Source organism: Meles meles, chromosome 17 (assembly GCF_922984935.1).
Source record: "Meles meles chromosome 17, mMelMel3.1 paternal haplotype, whole genome shotgun sequence".
Taxonomy (NCBI): Eukaryota; Metazoa; Chordata; class Mammalia; order Carnivora; family Mustelidae; genus Meles; species Meles meles.
In genome coordinates, this window is record NC_060082.1 from 11,719,926 (window position 1) to 11,746,107 (window position 26,182).

General features: G+C 41.1%; 1 protein-coding gene across 3 annotated transcripts in view; it reads right to left on the minus strand.

The window, feature by feature from the left end:
* The window catches only part of MARK1 (microtubule affinity regulating kinase 1), a 115,669-nt gene that overhangs the window by 56,406 nt on the left and 33,081 nt on the right, over window positions 1–26,182 (minus strand). For all 3 annotated transcript variants that reach the window (XM_045982878.1, XM_045982877.1, XM_045982876.1), the window contains exons 2-3: window positions 13,555–13,758; window positions 12,404–12,457 (exon numbers count right to left, since the gene is read on the minus strand). In XM_045982878.1, the coding sequence (XP_045838834.1) occupies window positions 12,404–12,457; window positions 13,555–13,758 (258 nt within the window). The remainder of the gene's footprint in view (window positions 1–12,403; window positions 12,458–13,554; window positions 13,759–26,182) is intronic.

The following is a 26,182-nucleotide window of genomic DNA, read 5'->3' on the forward strand; positions in this document are numbered from 1 at the left end:
AATGACCTCTCTTTGCTTTATTTGGTCTTGCTTTCTTATGAAGACTTTCTCTGTGAGGTTGTTGTATTTGACTATAAAATCACAACTCACGAGCACTGCAGGACAGAAGCTGGTAAGTGCGTTCTGCTTTGTCAACCGTTACTCTGCACGCCCACGGCAAACCCTGTGCAACACTCGAGCGCCCTCCGTGCTCACAGTCCGCGGGGCTCCCTGCACCCTCGAGCTCCCGAAGCTGAACAGCATGCTTACCAAAGGTTATCTAGGCCCCAAACATATCTGTCAGCTAGAGATGTTACTGCAAACAGATAATGTAACTCATATATGAGTCTTATGTTGCTGAATAAGAAATTATCACACCCTGGCAACTTGGAACAACACGCATGTATCATCTCGTGGTTCCTGGGCAGGGCTTCTTTGGGTCTTCCGGCTTCCGTCAAGGTGTTGCTCTCTCATCTCAGGGCCCCATGGGGAAGAGTCCATGTCCAAGCTAACCCAGGCTGCAGCTACAGGACCGAGGACTCCAGCTTCCTGCTGGCTCTTGAGCGGAGGCCACCCTGACCTCTTGGAGACTGCTTCCATGTCCTTGCCAAGTAGCCTTCTCCGACATGGCCATTTACTTTATCAAGCCAGCAAGGACAATCTCCAGGGCGGGCTGCCTAGCAAGACAGGCCTAAATAACACAATGTAATCATGGGAATGAAAGCCCATCACCTTTTCTACATTCTATTGGTTAGAAACAAGTCAGAGGTCCTGCTCACATCTAAGGAAAAGGGATTATATAAAGGAGTGAACACCAGAAGCAGGGATCATTGGGGGTTGCCTTAAAGTCTGTCCAATACAACTAAATGTTACATAAACCAATGAACTAAAGTTTATTGTTTACCCAAACAAGCCAAACTGAATAATCTGTGAATACTAGATAAAAGCTACTAAAGAAATTATTGTCCACTTAACTGTGGGCAAGCTAAATGTCAAAGATGAAAATAAAATCTAGCAGTCTGCTCTCAGATCATATTTGGGTGTCTTTAAATTCTCCCTTTATTAATTAAAGAAACAAAACAAAACTGGAAATAGCAGCAAATGTGAGTTTATGGGTGAGATTTGTGCAAGAAAAACAAAGCTGAATGCTAATCAACAGACCCAAACTAGGAGTGTAGAGGGGAACCTTGGCTTATGCGAAAAGACTGGTCAGTGGTTATGTATTTTATTCAATTTAAATGTTAAATGTCCGTATCATTTTTCTTTTTTTCTTTTTTTAAAATATTTTATTTATTTGACAGAGAGAAATCACAACTAGGCAGAGAGGCAGGCAGAGAGAGAAGGGGAAGCACCGTATCATTTTTCATACTTCTTCCCATTAGCATATGTCTTCAGTTACAGCTCCTCACTGCAGTGGAAGAGGGCTTCCGCCTACTTTCCTGCTGGCACGGCCACTTCTAGAAGGCGGTCCAGGAAGTGCAGCATGGACAGGCCACGCCGGCTCAAGTTCTAGCTCCTCCTCCTTCTCATCTGCCTCAAGCAAACACATCAGCTGTACGAGTGGAGACATATTGTCACATGGGTAATCTTGAGTTTATCCTCATTAATTTTTATGCAGTTATTAGAAAATTTGGTAGTTTACTCTTGGAAGCAAACTGGTGGAGACACATCTTACAATGCATGATGAAAACATACTGAGGTCTCCTGGCAGCTCCATGGCTGAGAATCAGTAATCCAACGAAATGGATTAGGTGCATATCCTTGGACATTCCATAGATCCTGGTTTTTGTTTACTTCATAAGCTAGGTTTTGAGTGCTAATGATTTCATGAATGCAGTCCCTGACAGGAACCTAGAATTTAGCCATTCTGTTCTACCAAGAACAGAGATGAGCTAGAGACAGGATTAAAATTATCTTCTGAGGGTATCTGGGTGGCTCAGTTGGTTAAGTGTCTGCCTTCGGCTCAGGTCATGACCTCAGGGTCTTAGGGGTTGAGCCTCGTATCAGGCTCCTTGCTCAGCGGGGAGTCTGCTTCTCCCTCTCCCCCTTCTCCCTGCTCCTGCTCTTTCTTGCTCTCTCTCTCAAATAAATAAGTAAAATCCTTTAAAAAGTTATCTTTTGAAAATTGGGGCACCTAACAAAAATGTCCCTACAAAAATGTAGAGAGAAGGCCATTCTATTGCCCTCTGGAGATGAAGCCAGGGAAACAGTTACAGGCAGGGCCAAAGTTCTCAACAGAATGTAATTTTTTATTCCAGTGAAAAGAATAATACACAGCCATCTCAAAAATGTCTTCAATATGCTGTTCTATCCTTAGTTTCCTCTCTTTCAGTAATCACCGACAAAGAGTGAGGAAAAACCCGTAACCCGTAAGAGCATGAATGGGTCTGTGTGGGTTGGGTGTGTGTAGGCTAAAAATGACAGGCAGTTGTGGAAAGAGAAGAGTGGTTGCTGCTCGAAGAAGCGATCAGCGTGTTTTAAGGGGCACACTGACCTCGGACCGTGAATGCCAGCAACCTGACCCACCCATCACCCTTCTTCCCAAAGAAGCACGTCAACTGTCAGCTAGATTTGGGTCCTTAATGCCACAGATGCGGAGAATCGGGGCCAACCGCACAGCAGCACACGGCTTAGGAAAAGGTCTAAGATGTCTCCTCCTCTTCACAACTCCCCTCACCCTGTCCCGAAACCACAATGTTCCAGCTGGCCGCACGCAGGAAAGGGACGGGGCTAATTACTGTCAGAGCACCCACTTCAGCGGCCCGAGTCAAGGGAAGCAGAGAGAGAGAGAGAGAGAGAGAGCGAGCGCGAGAGACGGTGAGCCACATACATGTCTGTGATCTCTCAGCCCAGAGCAGACCTTCCTCAGCGAGAGCGCCCATGTTCCCACGGCTCGCTCCTCCTCCGGGAAGGGGGAGACAGTGGAGGGCAGAGGAGAGCTGAAAATTTAGACCATGCTAAGAAGTATACTTTGAGATGGACAGTTATTGTTAAAAATATCAATTACCGTACGCGTTGTATGTCAGGTGCAAGCCAGGAAAACAAAGGTTTGCAAATATGTTAAATAGTCCCATGCTACTATTTTGAGTTCTGATTCGAATTTTTTTTTTAAAGATTTTATTTATTTATTTGGCAGAGAGAGATCACAAGTAGGCAGAGAGGCAGGCAGAGAGAAAGAGAGAGAGAGAGAGAGAGGGAAGCAGGCTCCCTGCCGAGCAGAGAGCCCGATGCGGGACTCGATCCCAGGACCCTGAGATCATGACCCGAGCCTGAAGGCAGCGGCTTAACCCACTGAGCCACCCAGGCGCCCTCTGCTTTGAATTTTTAGTTCATTTTTTTCTAGCTTGTTTTCAAACTGTGACATCATGATGTTTCTAGCGTTCTTAAACTTAGCGGGAATGCTCCGAATTCACGAGTCCTCTCCAGACTTGCTGTGGGCTGAAGTCAAGGCCCGAGCCTGCTGGAGTCCCGTGTGTGCAGTCCGAGAAGCGCGTGCTGTGTGAAGGCCCGCGGCGGGCTTGCTCTGACCACCAGGCGGGAGGGCCCTCCCTGTCCGGACTTCACCACAGCTATCCTACTTGGCTGTTCAGCAGCCTGAACTGGTTCCTTCTTAGTTCTTGGCGTTGTTCCAGGCAACTGAAGTGAGTCAACAAGAGAGATATTTACTTTTCATTTCAGCCCTTCTAGTTAGGGCTTAAGGTCAGGGTCAAACTCCATTAGTGTTCATCAGTATTTGCCTCATTTGGGAGCATTTTCTGTGTCTCCTCTCAGCTGTTCTCTTGCTTCCTATTGCTTCTATTTCTTTTGCTTCTTACTCTTTTTTTGATGATGGGAAAATCTGTTATATTTAGAAGCAGCCACGTGGACATGGCTTAGACAATCCCCGTTCTATTTACACCCGAAGCATCGTAGTCAGGGACCAAATGCACACCCTCCTTTCACCAGACCCGCTCACCGTGTTGCCCTTGGCTTCATCAAGGTCACAGGACTCCCTCACTGCTTCTTTGGTCTCGAGGCAGACAGAGAACACCACTGTGGCCACGGGGAACTCGCCAAAGGCAGAGTGGTCAGGCTTGCTCCCATTGGGAGAGCTCGTTCCGGCCGTCACGGGGAACTGGGGCTCGCAGGAGAGGAGGGTGACATTCAGATCTTCTTGAGCCTTTTGACACAGCCTTCTTGGCCTTTTCAATATTTTGTTCTGATTTGGGTTTGGTGAGGGGCAGGAGCCCTTCTTTGCCTTCACTGTAATCTTTATAAAAATCCTATCTGTATCTTTCACAGCCGTTTACTGGTCTGTCAATGAGAGGTGTGGGTACTGCTTTAGCCTGCAAGTGACGTTCAGCTCCTAGAGACTGCTAGGTCATCGCTGAGACTCTCTCGGAGATGCCCGTCCACTGAGGGGTTTTATATATGATATGCCGATGTTAACAGAACTCTATAGATTATACTTTCTGATTTTAAATTTCTAGGGTCATCACCTCACTCTTTTTTAGCCTTCAGACATCTTATGGACACACCACATATTTTACACAGTTATTGCTAGTCGCGTAACAACTTCAGACAAATTTCTTAAGTTCTTCCCATGAAATGGTAGTTGGAGAAAAGAGATCTGAATACAAGTAAATAAACATATATTAGATGATTTCTAACTAAAAAAAATAAAAGGGTTGTTCAGTATTGCTTCCCAACCTTGACAACCTTTAAGTCAACTATTTGTTCCAACATTAAGAGAAGGTAATGCTTTTTAAATGACAGGTTGGGCCACTTTCCCAAGTTTCATCTAGATGGATTACAAGATTATAAGATTCTTATTTCTTATCAACTAGTACCAATTTTGTATTGCTTGAGTCCTTCCCAAGGCCTTGGACAATTTCAAGCTCAAGCTAGTGCTAAATAAACGTATTGTTTGAGATAACAAATCAAGTAATTTCAGACAAAATATATTAAACATAAAATAGATCGAATGTGAAAACAGTTTGAAATAGAAGTGATGGAAATTGGAATGGGATATCATAATGCATCCACAAGGTTGACAAAAACCAAGAAATCCGATAACATAAGGTGTGGGCAAGAACGCAGAGCAGCAGTAAATCTCACACAGCATTGGCAAAAGTATAAACTGGTATAACCACTCTGAAGAGCAACATGACAGTATTAGTAAGGTTGAGGATACGCATGACCTTCAACCCAGCAATTCCGCTTAGAGAGATACACCCTAACACGCCTGCTTGGAGACATACACATCTTCACAGAAAAGATGTACACAGTAACGATCAGTGGAGCACTGTTTCTGCAGCGAAATCGGAAAGCTAATTAACAAGGAGAAAAAAGTGAAACACAAGAACACCAGGAACAGTCTACACATCCACCAGCAAAAAAAAACCCGAACTGTAGCATGTCTATTAGTAAGATAATGGATAAACTGTAGCATCCTCTCACAGTGGTATGAAGTAACAGTAGCGAGTTTAAAGGCACTGGGCTATAGAGACTAACATGACTAAAACTTTAAGACAATGTTACTTGAAAAAAGGGTGTTGTAGAAAGACAAGAGGTTTAAAAATAAATAATATGTAGTGTTTTACATATAGAAACACACAATGTGAAAAATGTTTTAAGTTTGAATGAGAATAAGAAAGATCAAATTCAGAATAGTAGTTACTTCCAGGTAGGAAAATACAGGAATAGAACCCAAAAATAACAACCAAGGCTTCAGGTGTATGTGTAATACTTTATTTCTTAAAAAAAAAAAAAAAATAGAAATGAAACAGTTTAATCTAACAAATGCCATAAGAAAGCAACTTTTTTTAGAATGGGGAAGACATTTTGAAGTCCCCATCCAAGAATTATAAATAGCCCAGCTTACTATGTCAACAAACTGCCCAAATTAGAAAAAAATAAGAGTATGACTCTCCAAATAACAAAATGACAACATGACTTTTAAAACAGCCAGAGGAGGAGCGCCTGGATGGTGTAGCTGGTTAACCGGCTGACTCTCGGTTTTGGCTCAGGTCATGTTCTCAGGGTCCTGGGATCGAGCCCCACGTCAGGCTCCACGTCTAGTGCTCGCACACTCTCTCATAATAAATCAATCTTTAAAAAAGTAAATAAACAAAACAGCCAGATGGTTTAGTTTAAAACTCAAACGTGATTTAGATTTCTAGCAACCCATTTCCAGAGAAAATCCTTCCATGTCTACACATCAGTAAATCTTATGTAGTTTCTTGAGAATATAGAAAGAGACGTATGCTTTTTTTTTTTAGATTTTATTTTATTTTTTTTGACAGATCACAAGTAGGCAGAGAGGCAGGCAGAGAGAGAGAGAGAGAGAGGAAGCAGGCTCCCTGCTGAGCAGAGAGCCCGATGCGGGGCTTGATCCCAGGACCCTGAGATCATGACCTGAGCCGAAGGAAGAGGCTTTTTTTTTTTTTTTTAAAGAAAGATTTTACTTATTTATTTGACACAGAGAGAGAGACAATGAGAGAGGGAACACAAGCAGGGGGAAGTGGCAAAGGGAAAAGCAGGGAGCCCGATATGGGACTTGATCCCAGGACCCTGGAATCATGACCTGAGCCGAAGGCAGAGACTTTAATGCACTGAGCTACCCAGGCGCCCCGAGACATATGCTTTTATAGCTAACAAAGGCCAAGCAATTAGAGTAGAAATGTTAAGAGTCAGAGACAGAAAACACACACCAAGAACTGTAAAGAAACAAAACTACTACCAAGAGTTAAACAAATAAAAACTAAAGCAACTCTTTATGAGTGCTTAATTTTAAGGAGCGCAGAGAGATTTAACATTCTTATAGAGACAGCAAAGGTTTCGGTGCAAAAATGACTCTAGGGCTGAAATGTGAGGAATGAAGAATACGGATGAATTAAGTACAGGGGGGTGGTGTGCCTTGGGCAGAGGTGGGGTGCAGAGTGGGCTAGGAGCAGATGAAAGTACTGAGGCGGGAAGAGCAGTGCATGGGGCGGAGACCGTGGCCAGCCGGTGCGTCAAGGGGCAGAAGAGGAAGGTGGGGCCTTGTACACCTTGTTAATGAATTTGATTTCCAGATGACCAAAAACGGAATGCCATCTAGAAGTTTAAATGAAGGTATTTTGTATTCTTGACGACTTTTTAAACTGTGTGTGTGGGTGTGTGTGCGTGTGCAGGGATGGGTGCGGAGGGACGCCAAGTGGATGCAGAAAGACCAGCTGGAAGGCTACTGGGGCAGTCCACAGGAGAGACGATGGGAGCTTTGCCTACAGCGGTCATGATGGGAAAAGATAAAAGCAGATGTTCTCAAGAGATACGCAGGACAAAATCTGCACAATTCAAGGACAGACTAGAGGATAAGAACAAGGCAGAGTGAGGAGTGAAGGATTGTTCTGGGCTCCTGGCTCGCACAACTTGACGACTGTCATTCACTGAAAGAAGATGCTGGAAGAGCACCAGGCAGGCGAGGAACTGAGTACGCGGGACAGAGGCCGAGAATTCAGCTTTAGATGTGATAAGTTGGGGCTATCCTTGAGGAATTAAAGCAAATTGAGGGGAGGTCTTAGTTTGAGGTATGAATTTGTGAGTCTGCCTACCGTTGAGACAGCCCAGGAAGAGAATACAGAAAGAAAACAGGGGCAAACTTTGTGGGATTCTAATATCGAGGCCAAGAAAAAAGGCAACAACTCTACATAAAAGAAACGTAAAAGGAGGGACCAAAAAAAAAACAGAAGAAAATATATGGAGAAATACAATCTTTCTTTCAATAAATTCTTGTTAGATTAAGAATTAATTAATGAACACATGTATCTGGCTCAATGGCACTTAGCTTGAACCATAAAAGAGCTTCCGTTCCAAGTTTTAATTTTTACTTCTTATTTCTACTGAATTAAAAAAAATCTGAAGTCATGATCCCACAGATTGGAGAAAGGAATCAGCTTCAGACGATGTGTCAGTGACATTCAGATTGATCATTTTACAAAGATATTTCTCCCTAAATTATGTACAGCTCTCAGGCAGGTTCTAGTCTAGGCTGCTAATCTTACCACACTGAAAAGTTGGAAGACCGGAAGTTTCGAGTGGAAGGATGACAGCAAGAGGATTCTTAATATACTGTTTGGATATGCTTGTTCTGGAAGGTTATCTTTCATATTTGGATGTAGCATTTGTGTGTGTGACATGCCCAATGACAGGTCATTGAGACTTCTGCCCAATAACTAAAGAGGGCCAACAAGGGTTAGAAAAGTCAAATTTTTGGTCAGTGGATTACTTGAAACCACTTTGTTGCTAGTGTTGTTGTTGTTCTCAGAAAATCTGGTTATCTTACATTCAACACATTTCTAGCTAGACATTAATATTATTGGTATCACCTTTTAAAGGAAACTCGTTTGAACACCTTTTCCCTCAAAATCCATCACATTTCAGTTTGAAAGACACACTTCCCACCAATTCTTCACACTGTACACTACAGGGACATCTTTTAATAGCCATGATTTCATAATAACCCGTTTTCAATATTTCCTTCAAAGCCAGATCAAAACCAGAGGTGTGTTGCTAACCACTAATTTCCTGGCAAATGAACTACTGAGTGACTGGGCATTAGGTATAATCTTATTTATTCACAGGGCAGTATCATTCCTTGTAGGATTTCCGCCCCCAGATATACTCTGCAAAAAAAAAAGGCCCTCCTGGTGTTTCATCTTTACTTCTGCAGTCTACAACCCAGCTCATAAAATGCTAACTCTTATCACTTGGATTTTCACCAACCCACAAAAGAACTGGTCAAGACTTTTCCTTCAAATGGCCCACATATGTGAAAAGAACAATGAAGTGAAATATGTTCTAAGCACGCACATGTGACAATAACTGGTATTTCAACATATGTCCAACAGAGATATCTGCTAAGAAATACTGCCTAAGAGCCTCTTCTGCTTTCTCCTTGATAAAAATATATATCAATAATTATATGATTGCTTTTACAAGTTTGCTTTCTCGATAATTTGCTAACAAATTTAATTCTGAATATTGCTTCCATGGTCTTGTTCTCCTCTCTAGCTGTAGGGACTGTGGTAAAAACTGTTTTGCAGATGCTCTGGAAGAATTAACTAGCTTACCAGAGAGGTTGCTGGGCTTTATCTAAAAACTCACTGAAGTTTAAATGCCTTAGGTCACCATTTGACAACATTTTACACAACAGATAACATACCAGACACTAGGAGTAAATGGATTCTTCACTTAATACATCTAACTCTCAGATGTTACTGAAAATTGATTGCACTTTCCCTGCTTGTACAAAACCACTGTCCTATAGAGATTCACAGTCTTTGTCCTTGTAATGCTGCAGCCCTCTTTATTATTTAAGGACATAATTCTTTTTTTTTTTAAGATTTTATTTATTATTTGACATAAATGTTTATTTATTTATCTGCCTGACAGAGAGGCAGGCAGAGAGAGGGGGGGAAGCAGGCTTCCCGCTGCGCAGAGAGCCCAATGCGGGGCTCGATCCCAGGACCCTGAGATCATGACCTGAGCCAAAGGCAGAGGCTTTAACCAACTGAGCTACCCAGGCGCCCTAAGGACAAAATTCTGAGTCACAACAGTGGTATCTCCATCCTCATTTCAGGCTTTACTACTCAGCAAATCACTTCAGAAACTCTGAGCTGTCTTTTTGTGAGTTGGGACTATAATGCAACATTGTAAAATAGTAGAAAATGCAAATTAATAAACAAGACAATCGATAAAAGTGCACCCTTGTAAGTATGAGCTGAGAAAGGCTAACAGAGGCTCTGTCATCCATGCATAAACTAATGTGTCCAAGTGTACAAAACTTAGTGGACTGTCTGAGACAATGATAATTAATCTTACATGTTGAGCACGTGAACTATCAACAAAATTGCTTCATTGTTTTGCTTTTCTTCCAACGTTATTAGGCTACTTAAAAGATCCCCGGGAATCGCTAGTATAGTTCATAAACCCTACCCCCCAAAACACTAATTAAAATATCAGGTGAGACTCATGGTCCAAAGAGGAAGGCGTAAATACAGCACCGAACTCAAATAATGTTTAAATGATGAAAACCCACTAAACCGGATCCCACTAACTCAAGGTATGGTATACAAATAATATGAGCATACTATGTGAGAAACGTTGAAGCCAAAGATGCTTGACAATTCCAAAGACCAAACTGTTTTTGAGAGCTTTGCATTTTAGAAGTTTTGAACAGTTGCAGTATCAAATTTAGGTTACTTTGTCTATTACTATCGCTATTACTATTACTATTGCTGATGTAATTAGCAAAGGAAAGTACTATTTCCTATAAATGTTACACACAGAAGAGAACATAAAGGATGGCAATCAGCTTAAATTCAGATCGGATCCAGAATAAGATTTAGCTAAACACTTTTGGAAATGAGATTAAAATGAATCCTTATTTCAAATATATGTGTTATCATTATCGGCCTTTTAATAAGCACGCCTATGACACAGACAACATGTTTTGCTATTTCTTACCTATAGGACTTCAATCTCAATGCTAAGGAAAACAAACAGATTACTTCTCATTCCATTATTTCTTTTTTACATATAAAAAAGACTGGGAGATCCTACTGGCCAAATGTTGAATGTTCTACAATGCATGGGAACTAATCAAGCCTTGTCTGTTGTTTGTTTTCAAAACTCTTAACTGATAGCAAATCTATGAGCATAAATGAAAATTATTTCAAAAATAATGACAAATACACAGTGTATAGGCTACATTCAGCGAATGTTTATCTTTCCTTGGATTTTATTTTCATAGATTAAGGAAAACAAAATTGCCATCATTTTTCATATACCTATTTGGAAAAGCAACACTTCATCAGCAAGATTAGCACCATTTACAACAGAAATTACTTGTCATCAAGTACATTTTTTAGTTAATCGGATAAATAAAGCAACATCCAGCTTCACATTTGCGTGTTTCAACAAGTGCAACCGTGGTTCTACAGTTTTCTCATATTTGTCCTTGTAATGGGGTCATATTACTGGGCATCCAACTTGCAAAACAGGCCTCCATCACTTAACGTCACTTAGATCACTCGGTTTACCAGAGTAACTCCCAGATTAATCCAGGAAGTGGAGAAGCCAAATGGGGGATGGACGGGGCCACTGAGCACACTTACTCACTTTCTGCGTTTTTAAAAGATTCCTGGCTGAGTGGTGGCAAACTCTGCCCCACTGTGACTCCAGCCCAGGAAAAGAGGATCTTTGGGTAACTCATCTGCCCAGAGAGGATGCCTCTTTGTAACTCATTCGACTGCATCATAATTAGCTAACAGACTGGTGCTAGATGTTTCTCCCAGAAGACATCCATAAGGTATACCATCTCACAGAGGAAAAATAGAGTGCAGCAAACATTTCTTTCTCCCTGATCAGAACTATCAAGGCTATGAAAGTTAAATTTAAAAGGAATCTCAGTAAGTGGTACAAAGACAGATCTCTGAGTAGAAGTATATAAAATAAACTGAGTTATCTGGCACTGAGCCAAGTGGGAAAGCCTTGATGTCACAGAGCCAAATTCTTAATCTAACGTTAAAATCACTGCAGGTATAGTTAACACACCATACTATAAAGGTCTTACATTAAGATTCGACCTGTTTTAGGAACTTGTTATTTGTCACATTTTCACATGTGACCATGATCCTATTACATTCTAATAAAAATCACAATATACAAACTTAATGGCATAAGCACAATATACAAACATATGGCACAAGCGTTAAAATATTTGCTTCATTCTTAATGTACGAAAATGTGTATCTGAGAAACTTTTCCCACATAAGTCATGAGCAACCTGAGAGAGCTTTCCTAGGTTTCATCAGGGAAATCTCCACCTTAACGTCTTTCTTTTCCTCCCCTTGCTCTTTTTTATTTGTACTCGTTGAAGAAATGTTCATATTTTTTACTCTAAGTTAGCGGAGTGCCTAGTTACTGTGGAAGAAGGAAGAAAGGAAAGGAACCATTAAAAGAATAAATTAAAAAAATAAAATAAAAAGTGAATAAAAAGAATGAAAAGATAAATGAATAAAATAAAATAAAATAAAATGTGAAGCAATAAAAGGAAACCGTCTATGGGCAATATTAACTATAAATAGATTTTTAAACAAAACAGAATCCTGAGTGTTTCAAAATATTTCTTAAGAAGTTTTGTTCTATTCAATTAAAAGACATAAATTCCTTTCCTATGGTGTATGCATTTGAGTTGTAGACACTTTTCAAACAACTATTCGATACATGTAATTGAAATATCATTAAATATAAATATTATGTTTTATACCATGACTTTTCTTCAGATATTTATGACACATAGTATTTTACCTAATAGGAAATTTAGGATAATTGACTTTATAGAATATCATATATTAATAAACCAATATTCTAATTACTTACTATTAAAATAATTAAATACCTTTTGTAGACTGGTAGGATTTAGCTGAGTTTTGTCTATTATTTTCACAGCAACCTGAAAAAGAGAATCGTTAAACTATATATTTGAGAATATGTATTTTGATGGGTTAAAAACTTATAGAGCAAAAATCTTTCGTCTCATTCCTAACTAGATGTAATCTGGTTGTATTTGGTGCTCACATCACTAGCTGGCTTCTGGCGCATTCTGTCGACTTATGTCTTTAGCACATCGGACTCTGAGTCAATAAAATGACACCTCTCAGGTTTCTTCCAAGTCTCCCCTTTAAAGTAAAAATCATTTGTATCTTAATCTTTTACTACGATCTTAGTAAGCTACAGTTATCAGAAGGGAGGGGTTTATAAGCTTTCAGTAGGTTCAGTATCATGTGAATAAGATGATTAGAGAAATCAAACACCCAAGTTAGCTTATAGCAGCAGACTGACCAACAGGATCAAGTCTAAGTCACCACCTAACAGAGCCTGGGTCTCAGCAGTTCCTGGAGCCAGAACGGGCAGAGGACTAAAATGAACCATTAAGTGACAATAATATTATGTATAGAGCAAAAGAAAAACTCACTAAGAACAAATCATGACTGAGATCTTCATATTGTCCTACTGGATCCAGGAAACATTAAATACTATAAACTTGTTTAGTCCTTACTATACAAATTGTTAAATATTAGTAATAATTATTAAATTCATAAATTTTTGCTAGCCACACACACATAATTTAAAACACATGGGATTTCAGAAATCCAGTTCCCTTACTACCTGCGAAAAACATCTGTGTTTAGCCACAAGTGCAATGTGGTCTCTAAAGAGATCAAAATTAGTGGGTGACTTCATACACATTTATACCTACTTTACCTTAAGCAGTAATTAATGAGAACTTAACCCTGACCCTGTTCCTAGGGTTGGGGAACAAAGGCAGCCAGAAACGCTTCCAGAAACCATGTGAAGAAGACAGAAGTCTGAGGAAGGCTCAACCAAAGTGTGCCTGATTTATGAGACGCTACACACAGGGATGAGTCTTTTCTGAACCTTCAAACACCAACTTTTTGTGCCACAATATAGCTGTCCCTGGATGTGCCAGTCACACATATCTCAGTGTTGAGGTCAAGTTAAATATTAAAAAGCATCATGAAAACTTACCTCTCTACCAGTTAGAACATGTCTTGCCAATTTCACTTTGGCAAAATTTCCCTTCCCTATTGTTTTTTGTAAACGATAATTTCCAATGTGAGGCTGTTCGTCTGTTGCTGACGTAATGGAGTTTCTACACCGAGGGATGTTCTGTCTGCTACTTGATTTGGTAGGCGGGATATGCGGTTCAGTGTATCCATCCACGGATGTATGCTAAGAAAAAGGTTACAAGATTTCACTGTTAATGAAATTATATTTTAAAAAGGACAGTTAGAAAAACTACAAACAATTTTCATTAATAATTCAACTTCAGTGAAAATACATTGCACTATGTCTATTTATAATTTCTACTTGACTTTAGCTTGCTTTGCCAGAGGAAATGTAACTATTTAAAATGAAATGTTCTGCACAACTTGAGTCATATTTTTTTTTCAGAGAGAGAGTGTGCCTGTGCCTGCGTAGGGGCGAGGTGTGAAACAAGAGGGGGAGCTGGAGGGGGAGAGAGAATCCCAAGCAGGCTTCACGCCCGGTGTGGAGCCCAGTTTGGGCTTGATCTCACAACCCTGAGATCATGACCTGGACCAAAATCAAGGGTTGGATGCTTAACCAACTGAGCCATCCAGGCACCCCTAGATATATGCTTTTGATTAAAAAACAATAATAAGGAGATAGATGGATAGAAGTCACACAGACCATTACTCCTCTAAGGTATTATCCCTTTAGGTTGAGATGGAAACACAGTCCCAGATTGTATCATTTAAAGGGCAGGATGTCTTTAATGCCAAGGCAAACAAGTTCATGGGTACAGCTCTGTTTCTCCAAACTGGCCCCGCTACTTGTCACGTTCACTCTCTAACTTGCTGGCACACAGCTCAGTCAGTTGACCCACCGGCTGCCCGCTTCATTATCCGGATGGCCGCCTGCCCAAGCCCCTCACCCAGCTTACCGAGCTCAACCAAGAGCCGCAGCCCCGCCTGGGTGGGTGACCTAATGCCCACTGCATTCCTCCCCAGCGCTACTCTCGAGGCAAAGATGTGGGTCTATCTGACCGTCTCACACGAGCCCACAATTGTAACGAATCCTACTCAAGGGCAGGCTCAGCGCCTGAGTCTCAGGGCCGCTGCCTGACGAACCGTCCACAGGCTCTCAACGCTCCTGCTCTCGTTCGATTTTGCCTGCATTCGGACGTGCGCAGGTTTCCAGCAGTTTTTGTGAGAACACAGAGTCACACATCATAAATGTAACCTCTTTCTCCAACTAACTTCTTTGAAATAGTGAAGATGAGCAGCACAAATTAACAAAGAAAGTATGTTTTATTGGCAAAGTAACTAATTCAGCCTGTGTCGTCCTGTCTATACGACTACAAGCTTGTCCAGAAAATTTCCAATCAGAAAATTTTTTTTGAAAGATTTTATTTATTTTTTTATTTGACAGAGAGAGACACATCGAGAGAAGGAACACAAGCAGGGGGAGTAGGAGAGGGAGAAGCAGGTTTCCTGCTGAGCGGGGAGGCCGATGTAGGGCTCGATCCCAGGACCTCAGGATCATGACCTGAGCCAAAGGCCGACGCTTAACAACTGAGCCACCCAGGTGCCCCTTGATCAGAAAATTTGTTAAAGGCAATATTAAAGATGACTCCATTTACCAAGTTCATGCAAAGCATGACTCAAGGTCATTTTTCTCTTTGTTAGTACTTGAGGATTTTTTTTAAGACAGGAGAATATCAAATTTAATTATGTATGTAAAAGGGCTCCATAAAATCTGAGGCCTCTACTTTCAGATTTTTATTTTTTTAAACTTGGATCATATTAAAGAGTTGTCACTGGGTCTTACACACACCTGCAGCTTCAGGCCTCGTTGTGAACTCGTGCCCCCTTGGTGTATCACACAGCAAACCGCTTTCCCGTCACTCATCATCGGCTCTGCTCTACTATCATCACACACTTACTTCTCTGTCTCTGCCTGCCGACCATGAGCAATCTGAGGACAGGGATGTTTTCTTTTCATTTTTATATACTCACCACTTTGCAGAGCGCCAGACACAGAGGAAAGGCTCAATAAATCAATACTTCTCAAAGTGTTGTCCCTGAACCAGCACCATCAGCATCATCTGGAAACTTGTTAGAAATGCAAATTCTCTGGCCCCGTTCCAGACCTACTGAGTAAGCCGCTCTGGGGCTGGGCCCAGCAATCTGTGTTCTAACAAGTCCTCCGGGTGATTCTGATGCAGGCTGACGTCTGAAAACTAATGCGATAAATAATGAAAGAAGGACTTAAATATAAAGTTATTCACTGGCTCCTAGAGACTTTTCTATTATCTGAGCACAAACAAGAGATGTTAAATATAAGCAATTTCTAAGCATTAATAGGTTGCTGTACTTTTTCCCATAAATAGTACTTCTCTACCTGAACTGTTCTGCAGGGAATGTGGACCTGTCCATGCTTCAAGACTGAATTTTATCTCCTCCTCGACAAAGCTTTCTGTGTCTTTCCACAAGGCAGAGTTGGTTCCCTCTCTCTTCTGCTGCTATTTTTATATCCAGTACAAATTTCTACTACTGGAACTATCACACTATCTCCTAAGCATGGGTCACGGTGTGCTTTCACTGCTAGACCTGAAGCTCCATAAGCTCCATAACTCAATATAAAAGCTAAATTGAAGGAATTCAGGGCCCTCGTACTCCTATGCCCCGGAAAGAAGGACTTTTGAGGACTGACTGCCCACTGTCCAGATTTTGATGTATGTATTGCCCACCTCCCAATATTGGTGGCAAGGCACATCCCAACATTAAGCCAAACTATGACAGACTGCATTAGGTGCCTCAAATTTTCATGCCCTTTGCCATGTGATTCTCTAATGTCCTTTCCACTGAGAGTAGGACTTAGTTCCCGCTCTTTGGGGGTTCAGTCACGTGATCTGCTTTGGCCAAAAGAATGATCTGGAAGTGACAGTAGAGTAGGTCCAAGTTAGTCATCAAGAGACTGCTGTGTTTCAGCTTGCTCTCAGACGTCCACCATCACCCTGAGAAGGACCTGCCCAGGCTGACGCGAGAAGGAAGCTGAGAAATCCGTAGAGGACAGCCACTCCGACCTGAGCCCAGATTAAATCAGCTGGCTGCCCAGATGACCCACTGGCTCATGAGAAATGATATATGCTTGTTAGTTTAAGCCGCCGGGTGTTGGGACGGTCTGCTGTGCAGCCAATGTCAGCTGATAAACACAGCTATCACTGTTTTTAAATCCAGAGGTAAACTTAAGGGAATAATGAACAACTAAGAGATTCTTATCACACATGTCCAAATTCTAGTAGTCCACAAACAAAAAAGAGGAGTTGCTATATAATCAGTTCCCTAAAGAGAAACTCTTGGTCAAATAAGCTACATATGGGGAGAATCCTTGATTTTTGGGTATCCCTAGCAAGTAGGGTGAAAAGGAGGGGTCAGCAAAGTTATCTGTAAAAAGCTGGATAATAAATATTTTAGGCTTTGTAGACTGTAACTGTCTCTGTTGCACCTGTATTTTTTCCCCCAGCTTCTTAAAAATTTAAGACCCTTTCTTAATTCAGGGCCATACAAAAAGTACCAAAAGGCTGGATTTGGCCCATTGGATAACACATGGCCCCTAGTTTAACATATCAGGATTAAACTGTTTCTGGATGATTCCACCACCAGAATAGGAGATTCTAGGAAAAGCACAGGCATGGCTGTGTCTGTACCTGGAGAGCGAAGGAGAGGACAGAGGGCTCATCTAAAAATATTATTCTTTCTCATCCCACCACCTAAGTTGCAAAAGGTAATATATTCTCCAAAATTCCTTGTAAAAATAAGATCTCAACTTTCGACATTAAGTGTGAACATTTTATGAGCCATCCAACTTATTCAGATTGCATTGGAGTCTTAAAAGTTAAAAAAGAAAATATTTTATATCCTATAATTCTGTTTATAAAACACCCACCCAAAAATATTTCCCCCCAAACCGCATCTTTTCATAGGATTGCCACAGCACCATTCAGGAGCATACTCTTTCCCTGAAGAAACTCTCTGAAGAATATTTGGAATAACTGATCTCATTCCTTCCTGATCAACAGCTTAACTCTCAAACAGAAAACCTGGCAAGAATATGAATTCAGCTCAACCTGGATTAAACAGTGCGTTTAAGAACTATCTCAACCCTAAGGCTAATAGATGTAAGAAATTGTGTTAGCATAATTATAGACTACCTACAAGTTTTTGTCCCCATCTTTAGCTGAAAACACAAGGTAAGATCTTGGGATTTCCTTCTCCACGTTGTCTGCTCAAGCCAGCAGACCTTGAACTCTGTCATTCTTCCTGCAACAGTGGCAACAGGACCTTAAAGCTTGCCCCCGAGTGCAGCGGCGTATTCAAAGTAATGAAAGGTCATAGTTTCATTAGCTCTTCAAAGCTGCATCCCATGGACTCACACTCCAATTCCTGAATAATAATGGAGCTCCCCCTCCCTTCAATACCAACTGAAATGAAATGAATTTTTCTACTCACTAAGCTATGTATTCTTGGGCAAGCTGTTTAATCTTTATGTGCCAAACTGCTAGAAATCATGTCTTTGGGGCAGGGAGAGGGAACCTTAGAAGCATCCAGGGAAAAACAACTCAATACATACAAAGGAATGACCATTCAAATAGCAGCTCGCTTCTCCTTAGAAACAACAGAGGTCACGTGACAATGCAAGATTTTTCATGTAAAACCCAAACTGAACCCCCAAATTCTTTATCCAGTGAAAATATTCTTCAAAAAGGAAAACAAAGACATTTTTGGATGAACAAGAGCTGAACAAATTTGCTGCCAGAAGACATACACATATAAAATGCTAAAGAAAGTTCTTCTTTCTTTAGGGAAATGACCATAGATGGTAACCCGAATCTAACAAAGGAATAAAGAGCTCTGCAAATAGGAAACACGTGAGTATAAAAGACTATGTATTTTTTCATCTCTTACTTTTTTAAAAAGACAAATGACTGTTAAAAGTAAAAAGTGTAACACCATACTATGGGGTTTGTAATGAAAGTAGATACGAATATATGTGAAAATACAAGTACAAAGGTCAGGGAAATTAAATACTCTTACGAAATTCTTATATTTTATCTGAATGGGTACAATATTAACACTATGGAGACTGTAATAATGAATGCATTCTGTAATCTCCAGAGCAAGCACTGAAAAAATGCACTAAAAATGCAGAGACATAGGTAAGAAGTCAACAGAGGAATTTAAATGGAATACTAAAAATACTGACTAACTCAGAAGTCAGCAAGGAGGGAAGAAGAGAGGAACAACACAGTAACAACAACAAACGGATGGAACAAAAACAAAAGAGCAAATTATAGACATACCAAGTGGATCAATAATCATATTTAACGTAAGCTAATTATTTCAATTCAAAAAGACTATCAAAGGAATTTTTGAAAAAGGCCCAAATGTATGCTGTCTCCCAAGAGATGCACTGTTAAGTATGAATACACAGATAGACTGAAAGTAAAATTATGGGGGAAAAGTATTCTATACTATGCAAACACTCAGCAAAAGAGAGGTAGGGACTCTATAATAATACCTGACAAATTAGACTTCAACACAAGGAGTACTGTACTAATGAAGTAAAAAGAGACCCCACATAATGGCTAAAGGGCAGACATAACAATCTTAAATATAATTATGTATGTGCTTTGTGATTGAAGTTTCAACAAGCCAAAATGACAGAACAAAGAGAAAAGTATCCAAATCCATGACCACAACTAGAGATTTTGACACCACTTTCCCAAAAACACATACACACATACACACTAAGGGGAAAAGAACTCTTCTCGACATCCTTGTTGCTCTGTGTATCAAATTACCTTACAGAAAAACTGCACACAGATATTTTAGTTCTCTTTAGAATGACAACTTTGGGTTTTTAATCAAAGGACAATTTAAAGAAGAGCCCCATCTTGTACGGAAGCATGACTGAAGACACCACTTACGATGATTAATGCTTCTTTTATTAGGAGCCAGACACTAAATCTGGTTTAGTTGAAGAAAAATTCTCTCAACTGGTATGCTTCCTTTATTATATTATGTTATTGTATAGTAATGCCTTCCTCCTTCCCCATTTTCAGTACTTCAAGGTGAATTTTCATTTTTTAATAGCAAAATAGTGAATGGTTTCGGTGAAAATCATAGCTTTATGAATGACAAAGACTTTTAAACAGCAGAAAAGGAATGTTTACTGAAAATGGAAGGCTTGTGGTTTCTCTTCCTGTGTTGCTACTGCACCTAGGACATTTCTTCATGCAACATTTAATACCTTACAGTGTGATTGCCTTTTTTTTTTTTTAAGCTACCTCCTAAATGGTGAGTGTCTAAGTGGTAATGCTCTGTATCTCTTACATTTCTTCATCATTCCAATAGTGGTTACTGCATGCACGGACCCACTAAGTAGTGCCGTCTATTATAAGTACCTACTTAATCACAAATAGAAAAAAATCTACTTTGTCTTATATCTTAAAGCTGATTTCAATGAGATGTCAATAGATTTGATAAGACAGTCATTATTAAAATAAAATGCCTCCAAAACTTTCGGACAGCTACCCTGCCATGCAGGGCGTGAATGCCAAAGGCAGAGCTGCACGACAGGGTGACCCTGCTTGCCCTTAAGGAGTAATCGCGTAATTTTTCAAACTTCGATATTATAAGTGATCTTTTAGCGGATCACTTTTAAGAATCAGAAATGGGTATGATTTTATTTTTTAAGATTTATTTGAAAGGGTGCATGAGCGTACCAGCGGGGGAAGGGCAGAGAGAGAGAGAAAGAGAGAGATGCAGACTCCCTGTTGATATCAGGCTCTGAGCCAAATCCAAGAGTCAGAGGCTTAATCAACTGAACCACCCAGGCACCCCCAGAAATGGGCATGACTGTAAAACCTTTAAAGGATGATACCAATGAAAAAAAGTGGCCAATACAGTTAATTAACAGAAGTCTAAGGAACCAAAAGACCCTCTTCACCAAAATCACACAACGATATATTAGAGAATTATCATTGTAGTCAATTAGGAATATGACCAGAAGGAAAAGTTTATATGAGAAAAACATTATAATTTATCACCAAATTTGAAAAACACGAAGTAGCACTGAGTAATAAGGCCAAAAAAACAGAACTCGGATAAGAATACCCCATCAAACATCCACACTCAACATCACAGTAGTGCCAGATAGACCGGCAATGCTTTTTTTTTTTTTTTTTTTAGATTTTATTGATTTATTTGAAAGAGACAGCCAGAGAGGGAACACAAGCAGAGGACTGGGAGAGGGAGAAGCAGGTTCCCCACTGAGCAGGGAGCCCCGTGTGGGACTCAGTCCCAGGATCCCGGGATCATGACCTAAGCCAAAGGCAGATGCTTAATGACTGAGCCACCCAGACACCCCCGGCAATGCTTTTTAAGAAGAAAAATATATGGGCGCCTGGGTGGCTCAGTGGTTTAAGCCGCTGCCTTCGGCTTAGGTCATGATCTCAGGGTCCTGGGATCGAGTCCCGCATAGGGCTCTCTGCTCGGCAGGGAGCCTGCTTCCCTCTCACTCTCTCTGCCTGCCTCTCTGCCTCCTTGTGATCTCTCTCTGTCAAATAAATAAATAAAAAAATCTTTAAAAAAAAAAAGAAGAAAAATATACAAAAGAAAGATTTATTTGTGTCACCATTCCATTGCTGGCAAGAATGTAAACATAGAAAATGCAATAAATCAATAAAGCATCTTTTGGAAGTGCTGCTTGAGCTTCACAAAGTTACACGAGAGAGGAAACAGCCTTAATAACGAGCGGAGTTCTGCAGGAGTCACTTGGGTGTGTCAGAACCCCCTCTTTCACATTCAGCCTAAACACTATGTCCCCAGAAACACTGTCCATCACATCAGAGTTTCCACTCTCCCTTCAGCTAAGCTGGGTTCAATGCCCATTTCTGGTCTTTCTAGTTATTTCTAGCAGTGCATTGCCCCCAATTTTTTTTTTTAAAGATTTTATTTATTTATTTGACAGAGAGAGATCACAAGTAGGCAGAGAGGCAGGCAGAGAGAGAGAGAGGGAAGCAGGCTTGCCGCTGAGCAGAGAGCCCAATGCGGGACTCGATCCCAGGACCCTTAGATCATGACCTGAGCCGAAGGCAGCAGCTTAACCCACTGAGCCACCCAGGCGCCCCGCATTGCCCCAAATTTTAAAATTAATTTTTATTAATTAAAATTATTAAAAGGATATAAGCACATGGCCCAAGCTGTAAAGGAACTCTAATAGGTTACTAACAAAACATCAGTCCCCTGTACCACGCTTCCAGACTCCAAGTCTGCCTCCCAGAGTCTTCTCCTTTAGCTTTCCCTTCCAATTTTTGCTTAGACGTTTCTAAACAAACTGCTTTCATTGCTAATTCTTGGTTCATTAGTCCTAGACATTCTCTCAATTTCCTAATAACGGCCAATTAGGATTAAGATCTTTTAGCTCCCCTTCTCCTCCTGTCATCCTCCTAATGCAACCTAATCAAATTTTCAGTTAAAAAGTATTGTGTTTAGGGGTGCCTGGATGGCTCAGTGGGTTAAAGCCTCTGCCTTTGGCTCAGGTCATGATCCCAGGGTCCTGGGATTGAGCCCACATCGGGCTCTCTGCTCAGCAGGGAGGCTGCTTCCTCTTCTCTCTCTCTCTGCCTACCTCTCCCCCTACTTGAGATCTCTGTCTGTCAAATAAATAAATAAAATCTTTAAAAAAAAGTATTGTGTTTACATGATTTTGACTTGTAAATATAAACTCACTGGGAGCCATTATTATATTATGTTTCCTATTAAATTTCTCTTTTGTCAGCTTTGTAGCTGTATAAATAATACACAATTAAATTCAACAAATCTAAGTATACAATAGGAGTTGTAAGAAACATATGAAGTCAGGAAGCACACAATTAATATGTAAAACATGGGCTCATGAGAGAAGTTCTGCGTCCTGCCTGCACTGTCGATGTCCTCCTCTCAGTGATCTGCTTTTTGATACTATACTTTGGCCTTTCCTAGACTATTAAGGAAACAGATAATACCATACAGTTTAACCTTTCAAGTTCACTATAATTACTGAAATATTTGGAGTGTTTTTAAGTTTTGTTTTGTGTTTCAAGTGTTTTATTTTTCCTATATTCATCAGGTTTTCTTTGTTCCTTTATTTTCTCTTGTGTTTATTCTACTGGTAGTTATTTTAAAAATGTTAAGGGTAAAAGTCAAAGGGCAGTGGGCTCGGGGGCCAGTGGGAAATGAAATGGAGGTAGTGAGGGCAGGTAATGCCCTTGATGAGTTTGACCTTGAAGATGTGTCAAGAGTGCGACAGTTGGAGGAGAAAGAGGGGCGCACTTGAGGGAGGTTCTTGTCCATCTGCTTCTTTTAGGAGGGGAGAGACTTGGGCTTGTTTAAATCTCAATGGAAGGATCCAGCAGAGAGAGAGAGATAGAGACGCTGACGAGGCAGGAAAGGGGAAAGATAAAGCTCCCGGAAAGCAGAAAGACTCAGAGCACTTGGAGACTGCCCCTGCGCAGGAAGAAAGACGCCTCTTCCCTGTAAGAAGCAAGAAGGAAGAGAAATCAGGTCTACATGTAGAAGCATGCAAACACCGGGTAACAGGAAGTTGAGGCAGTTCTACTCTGAGGGCTCTTACTTTCTCTGTGTGATTGGAGGTACAGTCATCTGCTAAGAGTGCAGAGAGGCCACACGGGTTTGCAGAAAGTAGCAAAGATTTGAAATAATCTCTGTAAAAAGAGGAAAAAATGAGTTACCCAAAGAAGTCTAGTGGAGCTGCTGGGCAGTAGGGACAGTCTAGATGAGAAGGTGCCCACGAATTTGTGCGGCTCTCCCCTGTCCTGCTGCGCCACTGTCCTCAGCCGTACGCAAATGCTCACAGACAGGTACCAAGGAAGCAGATATATGAGTTCATTGTGGCCCGGAGTTTCACAAACAAGTGCCAACAGAGAGAAAGCGGCGACGTGAGCTCAGCTACTGGTGAGGTACCGAAGGGTGGACCATGAAGTCTAAGCCGGAGAGTGGAGAAGGTGAAGACAAAAACGAGGTGAGGGGTAAGCAGAAGGCTCAACGAGATCAGAAAATAAGGCAAGACTAGCTAAGAAGAGAGCTGCCCGATGGCCAGGCACTTGCAGTCGCAAGTATGGGGGACTGGATTAGTGATCCTGGAAGGATAGCTGCCAGGTGCAACGAGTATGGAACGTTTTATTAAAAATCACCAAGAACTGTTTTGCTTTTGTTCTGATTTACTTATTTTTAAAGATTTTGTTTATTTATTTGTCATAAAGAGAGAGAGAAAGAGCACAAGCAGAGAGAGCAGCAGGCAGAGCAGGCAGAGGGAGAAGCAGACTCCCTGCTGAGCAAGGACCAGCAGCCATCCCCCAACATGGGGCTCGATCCCAGGACCCTGGGATCATGACCTGTGCCACAGGCAGACGCTTAACCAACTGAGCCACCCAGGAGTCCCAAAACATTTTATCTAAGCGAACAGGCAAAGGAAGAGGGAAGCAGCACTTAGTGAATGTCCACTATGGGCCATACATAGTGTTAGGCTGCTTGAATAACTTACTGATAATTCAGTCTAATAATTGGTTGCATTACTGGGATTCAAACTCAGATGTTAATTACTATAAACATAGATGGCGATGTATTTTAAAAATTAAAATTTGAAGTACAGCTTTGAGAATAAATGGGATGATAGCTAACTCCATCTGTAGAACCCACCACCATTAATAAAGCGGAAAAGAAACAAGTTACAGTATAATTTAATGTAGCCACACCCTATTCTCCAAACTCCAAACTAAATAAAACATGGTAAATGACCAGTTTCAGAGGGGTCTTATTAATAACCCCTAAGTAGGAGGGGTGATGACCAGAGGCCTAGGCGGACCACAGGAGAAATCGCAAGAAGGCTACTATTTGGTGTCTGAAAAAAGAATCCCCTGGTAAGATCACCTGAACATTCTCCAACTCAACTTCCTAACTATAAAAAGGATGGTAAATCTCCTCATTCTTAAAAGACCAAAATCCAAGGAGCGTTCCGCTATGCGCTAGATGTAACACCTAAACCCTTAATACTCAGTAAAATTGTTCTAAGAAAAATATACCTTCCCTGAAGTCACCTGTTCCCTTCTGCCCCAACCTCACCACTATCTCAACCCCTTACCACTCTCCACTTCTCTCGGGCTGCTGAAGAACCAAGACGAGACTGTGAACCTATGAACACTTATACCTGGCTGTCAGTTCAAGTTGGGTTTCCGCTACAGAGAGAGGTAAATCAAGGAGAATCCACCCACGCTACTTCTGAGCAAAAAGAAAGTCTAGATAAAACTCCCCATTCCAAGGCTGAACTCTATACACAAGGTTGCAACACTGTAACTCTCTGCCTAGAGCCTGGAGCACAGAGGGAGGAGGACCCTTTTGGAGCTGAGTGCTTCAGAGAACATGCGTCCTTACCAGCTCACTCACCAGGCAGACCCCGCTGATGCCAGAGGCACGTGGTTGGTCAGCCCTGCTGAGAGCCGAAAGCAAGATGCCGAGAGGAAGAGATCAAACGATCTGATGACAGATCTTAAGGACATGCACAAGTAAAAACCCCACTGGTCTCTTTCACTGTGACGTGGGCGTGTTCCTCTGGCAGAGTGCACCACTAGAACTTCCGGCTGTCGCCTCCTGCCACTCCCAATTATACTTTTGTTGTTCCAAATACCCCTCTGCAGACCCAAGACCAGGGGCTTACCAAGTAGCCAAACCTCACAGAACAGAGCAAATACAAGCACTCATTCCTCTTTCAGTGTTTCCTTCTATTCCTCCAGGACACTAAGGACAATACCAACAAGCCAGAGAATGTGGACCAGTTCACCACAGCGGGTGTTAAGGTTGTATTCTCCAGACACTCCCAACGGAGCGCTGGTAAAATGACCTCACTGTTGTGGCATCAACAGAAATCAGTTGTTAGCTGATCAAAGACATTCACAGGTTCTAAGTAATGGTCACTGCTAAGGAAACTGATCATCCACACTATGGCTTAGAGGAGCAAGAAACGGAAGGATCTCTGATTGATGTGATTAAAATGTAATAATTTGCCCCCTGAATCGTACCATTTTTCATACCTACTATTCCATTCTTGATGCAAGAGCTGTTGCAAACAATACCTAATTGAAATGTAAAAGCAGCATCGTACACACTTGGGATTTTATATCCTTTTGCCTAAAATAGATAGCTTTGTACTGACCTAAATTATAATATAAGCAGAATTATCCCTCAAAAACAAAAAACAAAAAAGCCAAAAAAAAAAAAGCCCCAAACCCCACAATCTTACAAGGAAGAGAATGAGAATAAAGAGGAAAGTATTTTGAGAATTTCCCCTTTTATTTAAGTAAACTGTCTTACAGAGAAAAAAACAAAACAAAAACCAACAGTATTATCTCAGGAATAAGACAAAACCACTACACTTCAACATTACATTGTTAAGTTTAACTTAACAAATATATTTTTCAAAAATTTTATTTATTTATTTGACAGAGAGAGCAGGGGTGTATGAGCACAAGCAGGGGGAGCAGCGGGCAGAGAGAAAAGCAGGGAGCCCGTTG